This window comes from Didymosphaeria variabile (genome assembly GCF_027946475.1).
Source record: "Didymosphaeria variabile strain IMI 356815 chromosome Unknown scaffold_3, whole genome shotgun sequence".
Classification (NCBI taxonomy): domain Eukaryota; kingdom Fungi; phylum Ascomycota; class Dothideomycetes; order Pleosporales; family Didymosphaeriaceae; genus Didymosphaeria; species Didymosphaeria variabile.
Genome location: NW_026611622.1, coordinates 498,592 through 516,031, shown reverse-complemented (window position 1 = coordinate 516,031; position 17,440 = coordinate 498,592). Strand labels below are relative to the sequence as shown.

The window sequence follows — 17,440 nt, the reverse complement described above, 5'->3', positions numbered from 1 at the left end:
CGGGTTCCGAATAAATAATACAAAGGGCAACACGAAAGCAGGATTAGCGAAGATTTTGAAGTGGGTTTGTTTAGTAAATTTCATACAAGCGTTACTGGCTCTACGTGCTAAAATGTCTGTTATTAGAAGACATGACAGTGAGGCGCTGGAACTGTCCGAATGTCTGACTCGCTCCGCTTGGCTCAATCGTTGCTTTCTATCTCCTTATTCTGGCTCAATATTGTTCGGAAGTCGTAATCATTCTTTTGTTAAGCGAACATCGACAATCTCTGTAGACTTCAACTGTTCTCAACAGACTGTCCTTTGCCGACATCACGTGACTTTGTCTGATCGTGCTGGCGTGCACAACAACTACTGTGGACGCTCGAATAGAATGGAGTCAATTCATGGTCCAGAAAGATTTGTCCTCTGGCTCGAAAGGTAAGTCCCAAGAAGGCAAGTTAAAGCACCCCAACGGGCATCGAAAGGTTTTAAGCACATACGTAGTTGGATCAAAGCTTTTTGTTGCCCCGGAATGCACTCTGCGAGCCACACGCAGTTGCTGATTTGGTTTGGTCGATGTTACAGAATAAGCTAGGGTCGTATACTCTGTAGGCCGCTCCAGACCATGCCGTCATACCAACGTTCACATGTAGGAAGGGCCTTTGGTACGCCTGCCTTCAATGCCATGTTGGGCCACCTAGCGTACCAATTGTGATACGCTGGCAATTTTACATTCCATGGTAGTTCCATGTCCACGATGATAGTACCCAAATCATGCCAGCTGCTCTCATCACGCGCAGTCACACTTCAAGCTTCTGCGTAGGAATAATGCAAGTTTGGTCGTTTCCGTCGTCGACCTACAACGACTAGGCGCCGTCAAAAGTCTGTCATGGTGATGTCCCCAGCTCCGGCAATAACATTGTGCCAGATAGTGGATCATCCCCACGCCGGTACATGTTTAAGCTTTAGCGCATGTCTAGCGACCGCTAAATTGCCCGATGTATCCACTCTCGCGTGTCAGCACGTGATCACGGGTTCTCAGCAGTCAATGACATACGCGAACGGCGAAACACTCCACAAATCAGCCTTTCGTGCCAGAGAAGCTGCTCTTGGCCGAATGCATACTATCGAAAGTCTCCGGCTGCGCTAAGTCGAAGCGGCCAAACTTTGACACGTGCTAATAGGGAAAGGAGCGTGAATTGCCCCGAGTCTATGCCTTGCGCACATCATGTTGTTCGGCACTTTCCCTTCGCTAATCTAGTGATGCGCAGATCATCGGGGACTAGGTCTTTTGAGGGTCAAGGGGTGGTTCATAATTAGGGCTGGCTCCCGCTTTCCCTGCGCATTTGTGGAATATTCTCCGACGAACGGCATCCTTCATGGTGTCCTTTCTCCGAATGCTGCTTTCGATATGGGTGTTGGCGTTTGCGTGGGTTGCGACGGCCCAATCTACACTTCCTGAATGCGCCGTAAGTCCCATGCACTACACAATACTATGGCGTTTCTAAATTCTTTAGCAACCATGCCTTCTCAAGGCATTCGGCACCAACACTTGCAGTCCGACTAACCTCACCTGCATCTGTACGAATGAGGTCTTCCAAACCAACGTTACGCTCTGTGTAACCAAGAGCTGCACGATTCCGGATCAGCTAGGTATGCTGAAGTTCTGAAATGGTTGTGAAGGATGACGTACTGACCAACCTTAGCGACCAAGAACAGCAGCTTGACTAGCTGTGGAGCTCCTGTGCACAATCGCGGCCCTCAATACACCGTCCTGTCAAACGTGCTGTTCTCGACCGCCGCCGGCTTCGTCGTTGTACGATTTGCTTTCAAAATACTAGTCACCCGGGTCGACATTAGCTGGGATGATTGGGCTGTACTGGCTACAACGATCATATCCGTGCCCAGTGCGATCATCACCGTCTACGGGACCGTCAGGCATGGTCTGGGACAACATATCTGGGCACTGCGACCCGAAGAGATTACCACCATGCTGAAGTACTTCTACGTCATGGCGGCACTCTACTTCACGCAGACTGCGCTCTTGAAACTCTGCTTGGTTTTCTTCTACATCCGCGTCTTTCCCAGTAAAAGTGTCCAGCGCTTGCTTTGGGGTACTGTCATCTTTGTGGTAGCGTGGGGTTTTACCTTCGTTCTTGCTGCTCTCCTCCAATGCCAGCCCGTCCGGTATTTCTGGGAGCACTGGGATGGGCTCCACGAAGGCCATTGCGTGGATATCAACGCCATCACGAATACCCACGCTGCCATTAGCATCGCATTGGACATCTGGATCCTTGGGATACCCATGTGGCAACTGAGACACCTCAAATTGCATTGGAAGAAGAAGGTTGGCGTCGGGCTGATGTTCTCCGTCGGTACTTTCGTCACTGTGGTCAGCATCTTGCGGTTACGCGCTTTGATGAACTTCGCAGCCTCTTCTGACGCGAGTTGGGAGTTTTACGACGTGTCAGTATACAGCACAATCGAAATATGTGTGGGCATCATGTGGTAAGTCAACAGCTGTGGTCTGCACCCAAAAGACTCATGCTAACGTACGTGTAGTGCCTGCCTACCGACAGTACGTCAGCTTCTCGCTAAGCTGTTTCCCATTCTGCAAGGCTCCTCATCTCGCAGTCGAAGGCATTACTACAACTGCGACGAAAGCAAGGAACTCCAGCAGATAGGTCGAAGCAACACATCGCATGACGTCCGAATCGGGACATCGGTCTCGCCGGTTAAACATGGATCAACAGAATTCAATGAAGAGGACGGGATCGTGGTGGAAAAGTCGTACACGATCAAACGCAGCCACAATGGTGTGGACGAAGTGAGTCTAGTCTCACACAAGGGCCAGAAGCCAGGGGAACTCATGACGCACGATTTAATGTAATGAAGCTCGTAGAAGGCGTTAATCGATCGATATGACGCAGCACCAGAGTAAAGTGAACAGGTTGGGCGCTTGTTTTGGGCATCGTGAACCATGTGCCCAGTCTTGATCAAACGTATCATCTTGATTACAACTTCGCCTCGGCTACTACAAGTCCGTTGGTCTTGCTGAGTGTGTCCACTGCTTCTCTTTCTAACCTCTTCGCCAGTTCTTCACAAGTGGGTATATCATGGATCAAACCAGCACACATCCCCAGACTCCAAACACCAGCATCCACGTCGCCGGTCTCATATACGCCTACTCCTCTCTTGCCACTCATGAGATGAGCAACGTCCTTGAATTCGACGTCTTGCTTGGTATTCTCGATCTGATGCACTTCAAGCGAGACTTTGTTCTTGTGCAACCGGCTCGTATTTCGAAACTTCCTGAGGCAGAGCACAGTGTCGTGCTCCGTGGCCTTAACGATGGTATCCTTGACGTTCTGGTGGATGGGTGATTCGACCGTACACATCCACCTCGTCCCCATATTTATACCTGCAGCTCCGAGAGCCAAAGCTGCAGCAACTTGTCTTCCGTTTGCGAACCCTCCACTTGCAAGATATGGGATCTTCAACTGTTCCGCACAAAGGCTGAGAAGCATCAAGGAAGTAGTGTCGTACTCGCCGCCGTGGCCGGCGCATTCGATACCATCGATGGACACGGCGTCTACACCCAGTTTCTCTGCCCGCAAAGCATGCTTCAGCGCCACGCACTTGTGTATCACGACAACGCCGTTCTCTTTTAGATACTTTAGAATAGGCGAGGGATCACCCGCCGTTTCAACGACCTTGATGCCCTCCTCGACAGCAACCCGCGCATACGCCATGTAATCGGGTCTGACGATTGCCGGTAATAACGTAATATTGACGCCGAATTGTACGGCGGAGGGTTTAAGCATTGATTTACATTTACGAATCTCTTCGCGCAGCGCTTCCGGAGTTGGTTGTGTGAGGGCAGTAAGGAAACCCAGGCAGCCGGAGTTCGCGACGGCAGAGATGAGTCCAGCTCGGCCAACCCACATCATGCCGCCCTGGACGATGGGTATGCGAACCCCCAGGGTTTCTGTGAGCCAGGTCTTGATGGGCATATTGGAATGGAAGTAATGGGTGTAAGGGTGCGCGCGGCGGATTGATGTATGGACGAGAGCGCAAAGCTGAACAGAAAGACCTCGCTTGATTGGGGCTGAGTTGGGAGAAATCGAGAGTTGCAGAAGCTACGTGAGAGGCCAGGTGATGTTGTCGTGTGAATGAACTGGAGCGAGTCAGCATCCGGAGGAACGAGTCAGCGTTCACATGCCGAGGTACTCGGCAAGCACGTGATCAGACACTGTGAGCAACTGCGTGGACTTCACGAACCTTGGGCTTTGCTTTGAAGCTCAATCGCACTTCCGCTAGACGTTTCGCGAAGGAAGACCAACAAATTGCAAATGCAGCTACGCGATTTTTCTCATGGTTCTGCCAACGGAATCGCCGGGCGTTTTTGGATTCATTCCCTGCTATCCTCCCATCACTTCAGTCACCATACAGCTTTGCCATTACCCTCTCGAAATGGCGATTGTCCGGAAAATCACCGTACTTGCACTCATCACTTACTCCAGGAAAACACTGTACGGAGCTCATCCTGCTCGTTCTCCACTGCTCAAAGTCGATCCTCCAGTCCCATGCCTCATCAGAACAGCACGACTAGCTCCAGAGGAGTAGCTGATGACATAGTTCGCTAGACGCTTCGATCATTCGGATTAGCCCTTCTTCAACAATGCTGTTGCATACACCACAGCCTTGCTCTTGGGGGAGAGGAACCTGGCCCCCATGCTCACTTTGGCTAGTGAAAATATCCAGCCACTCACTGATCCCATTTCCGGTCGTTGTTGCTAGACGATGTCGAACTTCTGCACTTGGTCTGTTACCAACAAAGCCTGTAGTTTATTGAGTATTGTTTCGGAGTTAGATATGTCCTCCATCCCGTTGTGTATATATGCTGGTGCAACAAGCCGCCACTTCGATTTCACCTGGCGAACGACCATGGGCAGACTTACCCCACGGAAGAAGACGATACGGTCGTCATCTTGTATAGCTTGGGATGCGATCCCTAGGTGTCCTCTTTTGGTTACGAACATAACCTTGCGGTCCAGGAGCGTTCGCATGAGATCGTGAAAAGGTGTAATGTCTCCCCTTACATGTTTCTCTTTCATGCCGTCGTTCATAGCGCTTTCGGTGGCCCGCCAACGCAGATCCGCATCAATATAGCGGGCTCCGTTGTAGGTCCATCCGTCCTTTTTGAAGCGCTTGATGGCTTTTATCCAGTATTTTGAAAGTACATCGGTAGAAAGATTGAATTGAGACTTCATGCGTGTCCAAGGCTTTTCGCTCAAACCGGAGAAGAATTCGACTAAGCTTGTTGGGTGCGGATCCTCTTCAAGCCTCTCAAACCATCTTTGCAATATTCTTATCTCGCGTATCGGATAACCATGTCCTACGACATCGTGAAAATTGTAGCGAGCTACGAATGGGATTGAGTGCTCCTCGATCTTGTCGACCTCTGCACCCCATAATTTCAGACGTTTTCCGTCTGCCGAAAACTTGAACCATGGTTTAGTCGCTCTTTTTACGTTATAGTCGTCCCAAGATGCTATTTCGGATATGGGTCGATTACAAGACCAGTCAGGAACCCATGATGGAAGCCCCTCGATCCCACTCTCACCCGTAAGTGAAGCAAGGATGTGCAGTCGATTGTCGTGGTTGATGGCAACAGTAGCAGCCTCCTGATAGACTAGTTGGATCGATTTCGAGTAGTCTGGGTCTGGCAAATGAGCTCCAAGTTGCGAAAGCAAGCCGTGGACAGCGAATATCTTGTCTTTAGGGTCTGTAGCATCAAGGTGTTGTGTTCGTAGGAGCATCGCAGTGCTGTTAGTAAGTTTTTGTTGACTGTGGAAGCGCACGTGCTGGATGTACCTTCAAGAAATCATGGCGTTAGCACTGATACACATGGCGAACTAGCTGTTTTAGAGCGACCTTGCGAAGTGCATCTAGCGAAGATTTCAAACTTACCTCCACATCTGTCTGTGTACATGAGCCCTGTGCAGATTCCAATTGACAATGGTGTAATCCTTGACTAGTGTGAGGAAGTTCATGAGCTCGTCTGCCGAGATCGAATAGTAACCACAGAGAATCTTGCACTCGCGTGAAAAAGCAACCTCTTGAACTGGCCAAGCGCGGGAAAACCAGGACTTCCCAAAGAGCGCATTTAATCCCGGTACCTTGCTCTCATAATGGCCTAAGACGAGCGTTAGGGATCAGCTCAACGCGACAAAGGATGTACTTGACCTTTTTCAGGCACCAGTCCCTGTTTAGAGACGTGTCGAATATAAGTCATGGCGGTGTTGATTGGCTTGGATTGACTCCGTCCAAGCCATACGACAACACGTCGCGCTTTGCTATACACCGTGCCCATCATGCCCACTTGATGATTACGCTCCAGGGGTGACTTTTGGTCGATGCTAGTTGCGTAAGGAATTGTGTCAGCGACCCAGCCATATACTCATACCTTGACAATATGGCAACACATACCAAATCGAATCAACCCATAAGTACCTCGAATCTCGCGATTTTCGTAAATGGTGCAGTGCTCTCGAGCAGTTTCTTGTTATGCGAATTATTTTTGTGTCATGCCCGATCGTCTTCACTAGATCTGGGTCGCCCCAAACGTAAGACAGAGCTTCATAGCTACCACAAGAGTCTAACGGCTTTTCGACGACCCGGCATTGTAGTGGAGATCCGGTTGGGCCGGGGAGTAACTCCAAGATGCGTATGGATCTCTTGTCGTGAAGCGGATGATGTTTGAAATCTCTTGAAGCTGTCTTATCGCGTTCTTTCCCTTCTTTCCCGACCATCCTGGACGAAGTGGTTGATGGTGGATAGGCTTAAGAGACTTGCTCTGTCGTTCTGATTGGCTGCGATCAGTGTATCACGATTGAGTTACACTGTCAGCGATCTGCTCAGTAGTGCGACATCGATTTGGGTGTTACCAGTCGTAAGAGTTGCCAAAGACTCAGTCCTATATATGAGACAGGCCTAGGCTGACCGGAACGTGGCTCAGCTCAGATGCCAGCGTCGCGGGTCGAACGACACCTTACGTCAGTTAGGTGCAGCCTCACATGCGTACATACATAAAATAATGCAATAAGCTATCACAGTATGGCGCTGAAAGATAAAAGGGCAAATTCTGCGGTGGTTATGTGCCTAGGCGTAAGAAATGAGGGCGGGCTCGCAGAAGTGGGCGCACTCGCCTTCGTATGCACGAAAACACGCTAGTCCGGAGTAGTCCACCCTCACAGCAGGTATATAACACGCTTGTTCTGAAGTTCAACAAAGCAAAATAACCAGAGTTATCAGAATTGTTCAAACTGTGTGTTCGGGAGCTCTAAGCAACTTATTTACAGCGAACTCCTCGGCAGTACTTACGGTATCAAACAACGGCACCCCCACCGCAGGACCTTATCAGGCGTACATCTTCGCAGCAGCCATACTATAGCACTTCGCAATCTACGCATCCCCCGTCTACCCAGACCCGGTCTCACTCCCCAGCTCAGTATCAGTCCTCTACCCTTAGCCAGACTCAGTCTCCACCACCTACTCAGCCTCAGCCTTGTTCGCATAGACAATACCATTCTGCCTCCTTTGTGCAACCCCAAACAGCGTCATACACACTTTCACATCCAGTTCACCTGGGCATCTTCATGCGAGAAACCCAAAACAATTCCATACCAACATTCTTATATTCCCCATCTCGCTTTTCTTCATATGGCCAATCCCAGCCTTCCTCACATGAGCACTCTCGGTCTTCTTCCCACGGACTATCTCAATCTGAGCCATATGAGCAATCTCGTTACGTTTCACCTCCTTCAGCTGGATCACAGCACACTTGGAAAGCCACTCAGCGGGATACGGCGTTTTCTCATTCCCTCACACGAAATTTGATACTATGGGCACGTATACGATGAGCACTTTCCACAGCGATATACGACAACAGTGACGGAACCCCACCAGCCGTAACGTACCTTTGACGTTGGCTAGACTCGTTTCAAAAGACTCACTGTCGAACTCCAGTATATCCCTTCTATATCCTCCCTGCTCTCCGTTCGAAACAACACACCCAGCGCAACATCCACACCGAATCTCACCCAGGCATATTGCACATTCCAAGCGTTTATACTTCGCACCCATACACTACCGCCTATACGAGTCATTATATCACCTACCAAAGGTGTAAACCATACCTCAGTCGCCTCAAACCTTACCTACACCATCGATGCGATGCGGCTCAGCCCAGCAATGTACATCACCATCACAGTCAAGGGCCACGATCTCAGAACTTATTGCAATAGTGGAAATATTGTATTTTGCTTGCGTCACTCACGCCGCAAGGCCCCATCTTTATCAAGACAGTCCCGATCCCTGCGCCCTCAATGCCGATTAACTAAACACACCAGCCCAAAGTCCGCTGCAATTCCAAAGCACGAAGTGGAGGGTATCCGTACCACTATGTCACGCAGCCCAATAAAACCCATGACCCTAGCCAGGGTGCCTTTGAACGCCTAAAGATGTAGAATCTAATACAAGCAACGCTATACCTGCGAGGACGATGTGGTCTATCCTGAAACGCGGCACGCTGTGAAGTGTCGCTCAACGCCGCTATCCAGAGTTCGGCGAAACGAAGCACGCCGGAATGGAGTGAAGCATGATCGAAGCGACGGTGCCGCGGGCGCAAATCATTTCCCGTTCGGCTCACTGATCATCTGCTGCCAATGTGTGAGATCCCTGCTAATATAGTCCATCATTTGTAGAGTACTGAGCTTCGTGAACTTGTCCAGATCCTCTTGGACGCCGTTTTCGTTCGTATCATCCTGGTCCTGGATACCGTTCGTTGTTGTAGGTTCCTGTACAGGCGGGGCAGGCTTCTCTCCTGCCATTTCAACTTGGCGCTGAGATATGTAATTCTGCATAGCACCTGCGGGTCGTCGGATGTCGTGCCAGGAAAGCTTCTGCAGCCGCCAGTTCTTCGGCTTGCCGACTTTTCCGCTTGCAACGCCATCGCTACTATCGTGTCCATTCCCAGTGCCGTTCACTTGGGGAGAATTAGGTATATCATCCACTGCCGGCGAGGCACCGTTGGTTGCGGCCATTGGCGCGTCCCTAGTATATTGATTTCGACCTAGTCGACGTTTTTGCGGAGGCCGTCCGCCTTTCCTCGGAGCGGGAGCGGGTTTGGGTTCAACAGCGGGGGACTCTGCAGGAGCCGGTTCTTCCGCAGGTGTAGGCATGGATGATTCTTCGGCGGGTAGCGCTTCTGGTGGTTCTGATTCTGCTCCCATGTCAGGCTAAGATCTTGTCATGACACAAATATGCCTACCGTCTCCCTTTCTTCTTTCAGCACGACCTTTTCGTCTGTTGGCCGCTTCAGCACGCTCACGCTCGCGCTCTTTGTCCCGCTGTTCCTTCTCGCGTTGACTTCGTGCAGCTGCTCCGCGTGGTTTTTGTTTCGGCGCCGCATTTTTGGAGCCTTCGTCGTCCGATTCAAATACTGGAGAGCCACTGGGAGATCTGGAACTCGTCCGCTGTCGTTTCACCTCAGATTTAGCCCTGGCAAAGCTTGTCAACAACCGATCTTATCCATGTTTGTGCAGCGCAGTTGACTCACTCCTCGCTGTCGTCCCGGCTGCGCTTCTTGCGATTGCCATTCTCCGACAACGGCACTGCGCCTTCGTGTTTGCTTTCTTCTAGCACCTTGCGGAGAACCTCATCCTCGTCGTAGGCCGCTCTGCTGTTCATTGTCGATCGCCGTTTGCTGAAGGACTCTACGCTTGCTCTACTAAGGCGGTCCTTGTCTTTCGGCGTTTTGTCAGATTCTTTCGATAAAGAACCTTTACGAGCATTCTTCCCGTGTTGTTGGTCCCATACGGGCAGGTATCGGGAGTACTTCTGTCTGTTGCACTGACGTCAGTCTGGCTTCTTGCGCGTTTGGACACTCGCGGGGTAGGGTGAGTAGACGTGTGATGCTACGTACCCCTTGGGACTTGTCATAACCTTGTGGAGGTCTTTGCGGCACTCCTCGCAGAAGTACTCGTCGGGGCTAGCAGCTTCCTCCATGATGCCGACGCACCCGCCATGCTGCCAGACCTTGCAAATATCGCATTGGATAAATAAACCGCCTGCATCATCCCCTTGAAGGTCAGAATCTATCACAGAGGACAATTGGCCGTCTCTGAACTTGCCGGCATCCGAGGGTTGACCCGGATACTCCTGCTGGCCGCACAGACAGCGTGTGACCTCATCCTCTTCGGCAATCTCATCGTCTAGCTCGTCATCGAGCTTTGCGAACTCGTCGCCGTCGTTGTCATGTTCGCGTGTTCGCCGTCGAGTCAAGGGCGGCTCTGCCTGCAGATCGCGAGGCGGCTCGTCGAGCTCGTCCGAAGAGAGCGAGTGTGGGGTCAAGGATTTCTGCGGCGAAGACTGCTTATGATTAATTCTCGTCGCTCTGTCGCCACCTCGGGAAGATGTGGTGGAGGCGGAGGATGTGCTGTGCGCTGCGGTGACGCCGGGCGGGGGCTGCGTGGTACGAGCCCGCGATGACCGGCGCGGTGACATTGGCATGGGAACTGCGCTTTAAGTCTGCGAGCAAGATTGGGGCGCAGATTGGACACGAAATGCGCTGTATGAGCCCGACTGCGTCGTAGGCGCTGCCGCGATGCGAGCTGGTCGGTTGATGCGGGCAGTGGGAAGTATGGCTCGATGAAGCTAACGACGAACGAAAAAACCGTTGTCAGTAGTTCGCATCAATTCCAAGAGGGTATTCCCGTTGCAATATACGCCGTCTGGTGGGTGGGAAGCGTAGGTGACGCTGAACGACGGAGCGCTCCAAGTGCGGAGAAAGCAGGATGAGCAGCTTCAAAGCACGACGGGATGGATTGGAAAGTGGACAGAAGCGCCGGAGGCTTGACGGGTCATGTTACGGCGGTGACGAAGTGCTCGGCGAGGTGGGCGAGAACAATGGGTATGTGGTGGAGGAGCTGGCGGGTTGGAAGCGCAAAATCACTCTCGAGGACGCTCCGACGCGTGAGGGTGCCACTTCCACCCAGCATTATCTCTCTAATGGGCGGCTCATCCCGATTGAGTTTAGCGTCTTTTCGGTCGGCATTTCGAAAACCGAGCGAGGAGACGCGGGGAGCTCGAAGGGAGAGGATAGTAAGCTGCAGGCAGAGAATGGTATGTTTGGGCACCGTTGTTGCCGGCCTCCGGGCGTTCTGGGGTTGAATGGAGCGAAGTTGGGAGGCAGAGACGGACGGTTGACCTGGAAAGTCGCGAACTCGCAGCTGCCGATGATGTGGCCTTGGCATCGACGTAAGCGGTTGGTGCTGCATTCCGGGAGGGGTTCTCCATAGTGAGCGCTCCGCGAATTGGGGCTGCGATGACAGCTCGACGCGCCAACAGCTCCTCCACCGAATGCCATATCTTCTGCTGCGGTGGGGTGCAGCGAGTAGACGCTAAGGGTGCGCAGTGGAAACAACCGGCTTCAAGTCGGCCCGCTGCAAGGTACTGAGCCTGTGCTGGAGGTGTATGTGTACTACTCGGTTTGCTTCACTACAGGTGTTCGTTCTCAACTCCGGGGGGGCATCGCTGGTTCGGCAAAGAGATAGCTGTAGAGGATGAGGCTTGCAGATGGCTCAATTGCTAGGGATCAGGTACGAGGAGACAAAGCCATCTGTTAGCTCGGCGAAGTAGTACTTCACGGTCCCTTTGAGAGTGTATTGGTCCACTTTGCGAAAGGAAAACTGCCCGAGCTCAAACAAAAAAATATCACGCTCGTTGAACGTAGATTGCGGTCATAGTGTGGACTCGTCTGTCTCTTCCGGCTTCCTCTCCGGTTTTACCAACCTTGAGCGGGTGATCTTCCGCGTACTCGTCTGACATGAAGATACGTCTGCCTACGTTGCGGAGGTTAAAGATACGTTTGCCAGCAGTTGCCCAAAGACTACCTACAAAAGCGGTCTGTTTGCCCAATTTGAGTCCGTGGTCGCTGTAGCCATTCACGCAACGGTACTCATTGGCACACCAATTACGCATGCTAGCGCGACACACCGCCGACTGTGCAGAAGCGGACGGATATGTGACACATCCTGCTTGTCAAACGTGTGCCAAAGGCTAGATCACCATGGGGCTATGAGTCGCCATTCCCTATGACATAGAATACGCCGTTAAGATTGCGCTTACGGTCATAGCGAGCCTGAAAACGTATGTGGAGTAAATTTACCTGAGCAAGGCGCTTGATCGTATATCGATAACAGTCTGACGTGCCATTCTTTTGCGATCGATCAACCTCACGCTTCGGCATGGTAGTCTTCGCGTTTCGCTGCAGGCATGGTTCTTATCAAGCCTCAGTGCCCAAATACAGGGTCTAATGGACATGGGAAAAGCACTTTGCACCGCAGTCAAGAAGCGAATCCTATCCTCGAATATGGTACCGTAGCTGGGCGATGGTAAGCGCCGACTGCCTGTTAAAACATATATCGCCTCAGTCACGGCTCGCATACTGACAAGAGGTGTACAGAGTATCAGCGAATTTCAAACCACCTATACGGTCAATTACAAAGAGTCTTCAGCTCGCGATATGCTGAGCGCCTCTTCCATTAGCCTTGTGGTGTCGGTATGTCGAAGGGAAAGTGTCGTACGTTCAAGGTCGTTCCTTCCCACGCAAACCTCGCGGCACACAATGGACAATGATCACGGCCTCATCCCTTACAACCTACCCTACGTTCTCTACTCATATCAGCTTCATCAGCGTCCCTTTCCGAGCATCACTCTAGTTCCTCATGCCTAGTTGAAGGGTTTCTCACCATGCGCGCCCTTGCCTGGGGTTCACCGCAGGCTTCACCATTCACTCCCCGTGTCACTCACGCGTCAGCCTTCGAACTTTCCAGGCAGATACACCGCGTTCCAAACGCGTCAAGACGCGAGTTTGAGTTTTCCACGCGGAGCGCGCCTCTACTATTTGAAGCCACCTCGTCACTTCAAACCCTTTCTGTCAATCCTCACGATCCTTTGTCGTCTTGCTGTTCTTGCTGCGTTCCGTGTGCTGAAGCCTGAGCGGATACATTCTAACAACACTTGTCCAGGTCTTGACTCTTGACATATCCTAGTACCATCCGCACATCATGGCTCAGCAGATCCTCGACCCTCCGACGGACGACTTTTTTGACGAGGACCGCAAGATTGTCGAACACCTGCTTGCCGAGCTAGGCATCAGCTTCAAGAAGAGGAATGAGGCTCGCAGTAGGCCCGAAGTCAACCCCAGCGACGCTGTGAATTTCAGCCCGCCTAGGCTACACCAGAGCAGGGCTCAGGCCCTCCAGCGCATCCGGAAGTGGGTTAAAATGAAGTTAATGCTGAGTCGTAAGCACTAACAGATCCAGGTCACTCAGCGACCTTGGCCCTCTAGAGACTGCAATCGTCTACGACAGTGGCCTGGCCTTCGAGAGAATGGACAAGGACTTCTTGTGCAGCATCTCACGATATTTCAACAATGCGCTCAATGGACCCTTCATGGTATGGCTATTCTGAGACCTACTGTCTTCACTCCATGCGATGGAAGAAGTTCATGCTCACTGACTGTCTGATGTTTAGGAAGCCACTACCCGCATCATTCGTCTTCGCCACGATTTCCCTTGGGCGGTCTACGCCATGCTCGACTTCCTCAGGAATGGCAGCTACTATATGTACCCAGTTCTTCAACAGCAATATCCGCGCATCACGATGCTAGACCTGCACGTGCACTGCTACATCGTCGCGGACAAATACGATATTCCTGCGCTGGCCAATTACGCTGCGGTAAACTATCTTAGGATCGTAGCCGACGTTCTCGCGCTGGACTGGAAGTTCGACGATCCCGACTTCTACGACGAATCTGAGAGTAAGTGATCGAGTTCTTGTGAGGATCCATCTGACCATCTTGAAGATCTGCCATGCGTCAACTACCATTATTGGGATATGTGTGCTGCCGCTGAAGTCAGCCGCTTCCTCGATTCGGTCGTGCTTCTGTGGAGGAACACGGCTAGCAGTCATGATGCCTTGCGCAAGGTTGTGCTGGAGATGATCATGGCTTGCTTCATCAAGCTTATGCGGCTCAAATCCTTTCAGTTCGTGTTCCACACCTTCAAGGAATTCCGTTGGGATCTGGCGGAGAGTTTTGGCGAGGACGGCTTGGAGATGTCCGGTAGGAAGAGGAAGGAGAACGGATACAATGTTGCATTTGCGGCTTGAGACTGGTACCTAGCGGTTTGGTTATGGCTTGAGAAATGGCATTGGAAAGGCCTAAGAAGGTAGACTTCACTGCAGCTTGAGGACGATTGTAGAATCAGATTGAGTCTCACATAATATTGTAAAGTGACTACAGAGATGTGAGCCTTACCTTGTTGCCTATCGGCATTCGTTAACACCAGGTCTCGGCCTTAGCCGGGGATAACCTCCATATCCACTCGCTACTTCCTCCCCGTCGGCTGAACTCCAACAACACCTCTGACACTTGAAATCCACACCCTGACCTCATAGACTATGTACGCTCGGAATGATTACATTCGATCAAGGATGATCTCAGCCAAAATCGCATCCATATATCACACCAGCCTCACCTATTCTTGACTTCACTCACACATTTTCAACACCAGTATCCAGCCTCACCTATCCCTACCTCCACTCCCACCCATCTCCAACACCAGTGCCCACCATCCCCAGCAATGCCCCTCCCAACAATGCAAACCGCTCTAGTCCAGGACATCTACGCCCACCCCTCTCCTAAAGCCCATCCCCACCCCAGAAACCACCCCAGGCAGCGCCCTCATCAAAGTCACCGTCGCCCCTGTCCTATCCTACGCCCGCGAAGTCTACAACGGCACCCGCAAGTACCCCTACACCGCGCCCATCGTCCCAGGCACAAGCTGCATCGGGCGCGTCGCCGCTCTAGGCCGCGACTCGACCTCCCTGAAGGTCGGGCAATTGGTTTACGCAGACGCTACTATCCACTCGCGGGATAACCCCGATGATATAATTCTGCATGGCCTTACGGCGGGGGCGTCGACCGGGAGCAAGAAGTTGATGGAGGAGGTGTGGCGTGATGGGACGTATGGGGAGTATACGCTTGTGCCGCTGGAGAGCGTGTTTGCGCTGGACGAGAAGCGCATGAAGGAGCTGGGGTATGGCGAGGAGGAGCTTGCTACGATGACGAAGTATCTGTGTGTCGGGGGGCTGCGGGATATCAATCTGCAGGCTGGCGAGACGATTGTGGTGGCGCCGGCGACGGGGGCGTTTGGCGGGGCGGCGGTCGCGTGCAGCGTGGCGATGGGCGCGAGTGTGGTTGCCATGGGGCGCAATGCGGACAGCCTGGCGAGGCTGGAAGAGACGTTTCCGAGGGTCAAGACGGTGCGGATTACGGAGAGCGTGGAGGATGATGTAGCTGCGTTGCAAGCTGCGGCTGGGGGGAGGGCAATCGATGCTGTCTTCGAGGTGTCGCCGCCGCAGGCTGCAAAGTCTACGCATGTCAAGAGCTGCATACTGGCTTTGAAGAGGGGCGGGAGGATGAGTTTGATGGGTGGGATCCAGGAGGATTATCCAATCCCGCTGAGGCAGGTTATGCGGAAGAACTTGACGTTGAGAGGGACGTGGATGTATAATCGGGAGCAGGTGCTTGCGCTAATCAAGATGGTGGAGACTGGGATATTGAAGCTCGGAAAGCAGGGCGGTATGAGGGATATGACTGTTTTCGGGTTTGCCCAGTGGGAGAAGGCATTCGATCACGCGTCTGATAATGCAGGGTGGGCTACCACGGTCTTGATGCGGCCTTGAAGCAACTACATTCTGAAAGTGCAGTCTGTTGTTAGGGTCATCGCACGTCAGTCGTGCTGGTTCTTCGTTCTCAGACTCCGTACGGACGATCACGTGATAGCCGCGGCGCTCATTCTCCAAGTCCTCACAAGCTCAGCTTGACATACCACTTCAAATCAGATCAAATCTCTTTCTTGTCCGTTCAGAATCTTATACCGCGCTCTGTCTGCCTACAGCACCTCCCCGTCCGCTCATTAGTCCGCACCCCCCTTCGGCGTTTCGTACGGCGTTCTGTACGGCGAAACGACTTTTCCCCTCCACACCTCACCAATCACCTTCATTCGGCGTCTGGTACGGACCTTCGTACGGCGGCGCCCCCATGCCTTAAATCAAGCGCGAGTATGACTTCCTGATTTCTACTTCCCACCATTCTCAACCCCCCAACCCCCATCATGGTCTCCCTCACGCAAGTCCTCTCCTCCAACGCCCGAATCCCCCAAGAGCTGCCTAGCAACATGGTCGCCGTCTTCGCAGGCGCAACCACAGGCATCGGGCTCGCCACCCTCAAGGCGTTCGTAAAATACGCCGTCTCGCCACGCATCTACTTCCTCGCGCGCAACACCACCGCCGCAGAACTCATAGTCTCGCAGTGCCAAACACTCAACCCCTCCTCTTCCTTCTCCGTCCTAAAAGCCGATCTGAGTTCCGTCCGCGAGACAAGCCGCGCGTGCGAGGTGATAAAAAGCAAGGAGACGGGCGTGAACCTCGTTGTGCTGAGCATGGGCGAGGTGCGCATGGATAGAGCTTGTATACCCCCCTTTCATTTCGTAATGCCAATCCAACCCAATCCAATCCAATCCAATCCATATAGCTCAAGCATAGCATACTGATAACAAGGATATGTAGTAAGCGAAGAAGGCCTCCACCTCTTCATGGCAACAGTATACTACAACCGCATCCTCATCCCTTCGCTCCTCCTCCCGCAACTCACCCACGCCAGCCTAACCACGCCGCTCGCCCGCGTCCTCGACGTCGCAGGCGGCACGAAAGAAGGGCCCGTCGACACATCAGACCTCGCGTGCCTGCGCGTGCCAGTCGGGCAGATCCGCGCCCACCTAACCAGCATGCACACTCTCGCACTAGAAAGTCTCGCAGACCAAGCGCCGAGCGTGAGTTTCGTGCATGATTTCCCGGGGGCGGTTATAACGCCTTTGTTTGACGGGGTGCCGGGGTGGACGGGGCTAGGGACGAGACTGCTTGGATTATATCTGTGGGTGTTCCAGAGGTGGGTTTGTGTGCCGATTGGGGAGTGTGGGGAGAGGCATGTGTTTTTGGGGACGAGTGCGAAGTATGCGCCTGGGGAGGGGGAGGCGGTTGGAGTGGCGTTGGGGATGGCGTGGAGGGTGGACAACCGACTGAGGAGGTACGACGGAGTGTGTACTCTGTGGATTGGGATGGTGAGGGGCCTGGGGGGAGGGTTATGGAGCTTTTGAAGAAACTGAGGAAGAAGGGGGTTAAGGAGGCGGTGTGGGAGCATACGAATGGGGAGTTTGAGCGGATTAGAAGTGGGCGGAAGTTGTAGCTTTGAGAGACCAGAAGAGGCCATGCGTGTGGCGCTTTCTCAATGAAAAGTACGCTGAGGTATCTCAGGCTGAGCGAAGCT

The 17,440-nt window shown here is 52.6% G+C and overlaps 6 protein-coding genes across 6 annotated transcripts; 3 read left to right on the top strand and 3 right to left on the bottom strand.

Moving 5' to 3' along the window:
- Positions 1-1,444: 1,444 nt before the first annotated feature.
- On the top strand, positions 1,445-2,872 carry N0V89_003514 (uncharacterized protein; the record flags this gene model as incomplete). The annotated part of the gene is made up of 3 exons (XM_056212316.1): positions 1,445-1,451; positions 1,689-2,490; positions 2,545-2,872. 3 exons carry the CDS (start codon positions 1,445-1,447, stop codon positions 2,870-2,872), a joined length of 1,137 nt encoding a protein of 378 aa, XP_056072624.1.
- A 124-nt stretch (positions 2,873-2,996) lies between these two features.
- On the bottom strand, positions 2,997-3,995 carry N0V89_003513 (uncharacterized protein; the record flags this gene model as incomplete). Its single annotated transcript, XM_056212315.1, has 1 exon — positions 2,997-3,995. One exon carries the CDS (start codon positions 3,993-3,995, stop codon positions 2,997-2,999), a length of 999 nt encoding a protein of 332 aa, XP_056072623.1.
- A 783-nt stretch (positions 3,996-4,778) lies between these two features.
- On the bottom strand, positions 4,779-5,804 carry N0V89_003512 (uncharacterized protein; the record flags this gene model as incomplete). Its single annotated transcript, XM_056212314.1, has 1 exon — positions 4,779-5,804. The coding sequence occupies one exon, from the start codon at positions 5,802-5,804 to the stop codon at positions 4,779-4,781; it is 1,026 nt and encodes a 341-aa protein (XP_056072622.1).
- Positions 5,805-8,675: 2,871 nt separating this feature from the next.
- CTI6 (Histone deacetylase complex subunit) lies at positions 8,676-10,551 on the bottom strand (the record flags this gene model as incomplete). The annotated part of the gene is made up of 4 exons (XM_056212313.1): positions 8,676-9,268; positions 9,317-9,546; positions 9,605-9,889; positions 9,971-10,551. The coding sequence occupies 4 exons, from the start codon at positions 10,549-10,551 to the stop codon at positions 8,676-8,678; spliced, it is 1,689 nt and encodes a 562-aa protein (XP_056072621.1).
- Positions 10,552-13,115: 2,564 nt separating this feature from the next.
- N0V89_003510 (uncharacterized protein) lies at positions 13,116-15,798 on the top strand (the record flags this gene model as incomplete). The annotated part of the gene is made up of 5 exons (XM_056212312.1): positions 13,116-13,353; positions 13,400-13,506; positions 13,585-13,870; positions 13,916-14,202; positions 14,725-15,798. 5 exons carry the CDS (start codon positions 13,116-13,118, stop codon positions 15,796-15,798), a joined length of 1,992 nt encoding a protein of 663 aa, XP_056072620.1.
- Positions 15,799-16,229: 431 nt separating this feature from the next.
- On the top strand, positions 16,230-17,359 carry N0V89_003509 (uncharacterized protein; the record flags this gene model as incomplete). The annotated part of the gene is made up of 3 exons (XM_056212311.1): positions 16,230-16,584; positions 16,684-16,946; positions 17,120-17,359. 3 exons carry the CDS (start codon positions 16,230-16,232, stop codon positions 17,357-17,359), a joined length of 858 nt encoding a protein of 285 aa, XP_056072619.1.
- Positions 17,360-17,440: the final 81 nt, after the last annotated feature.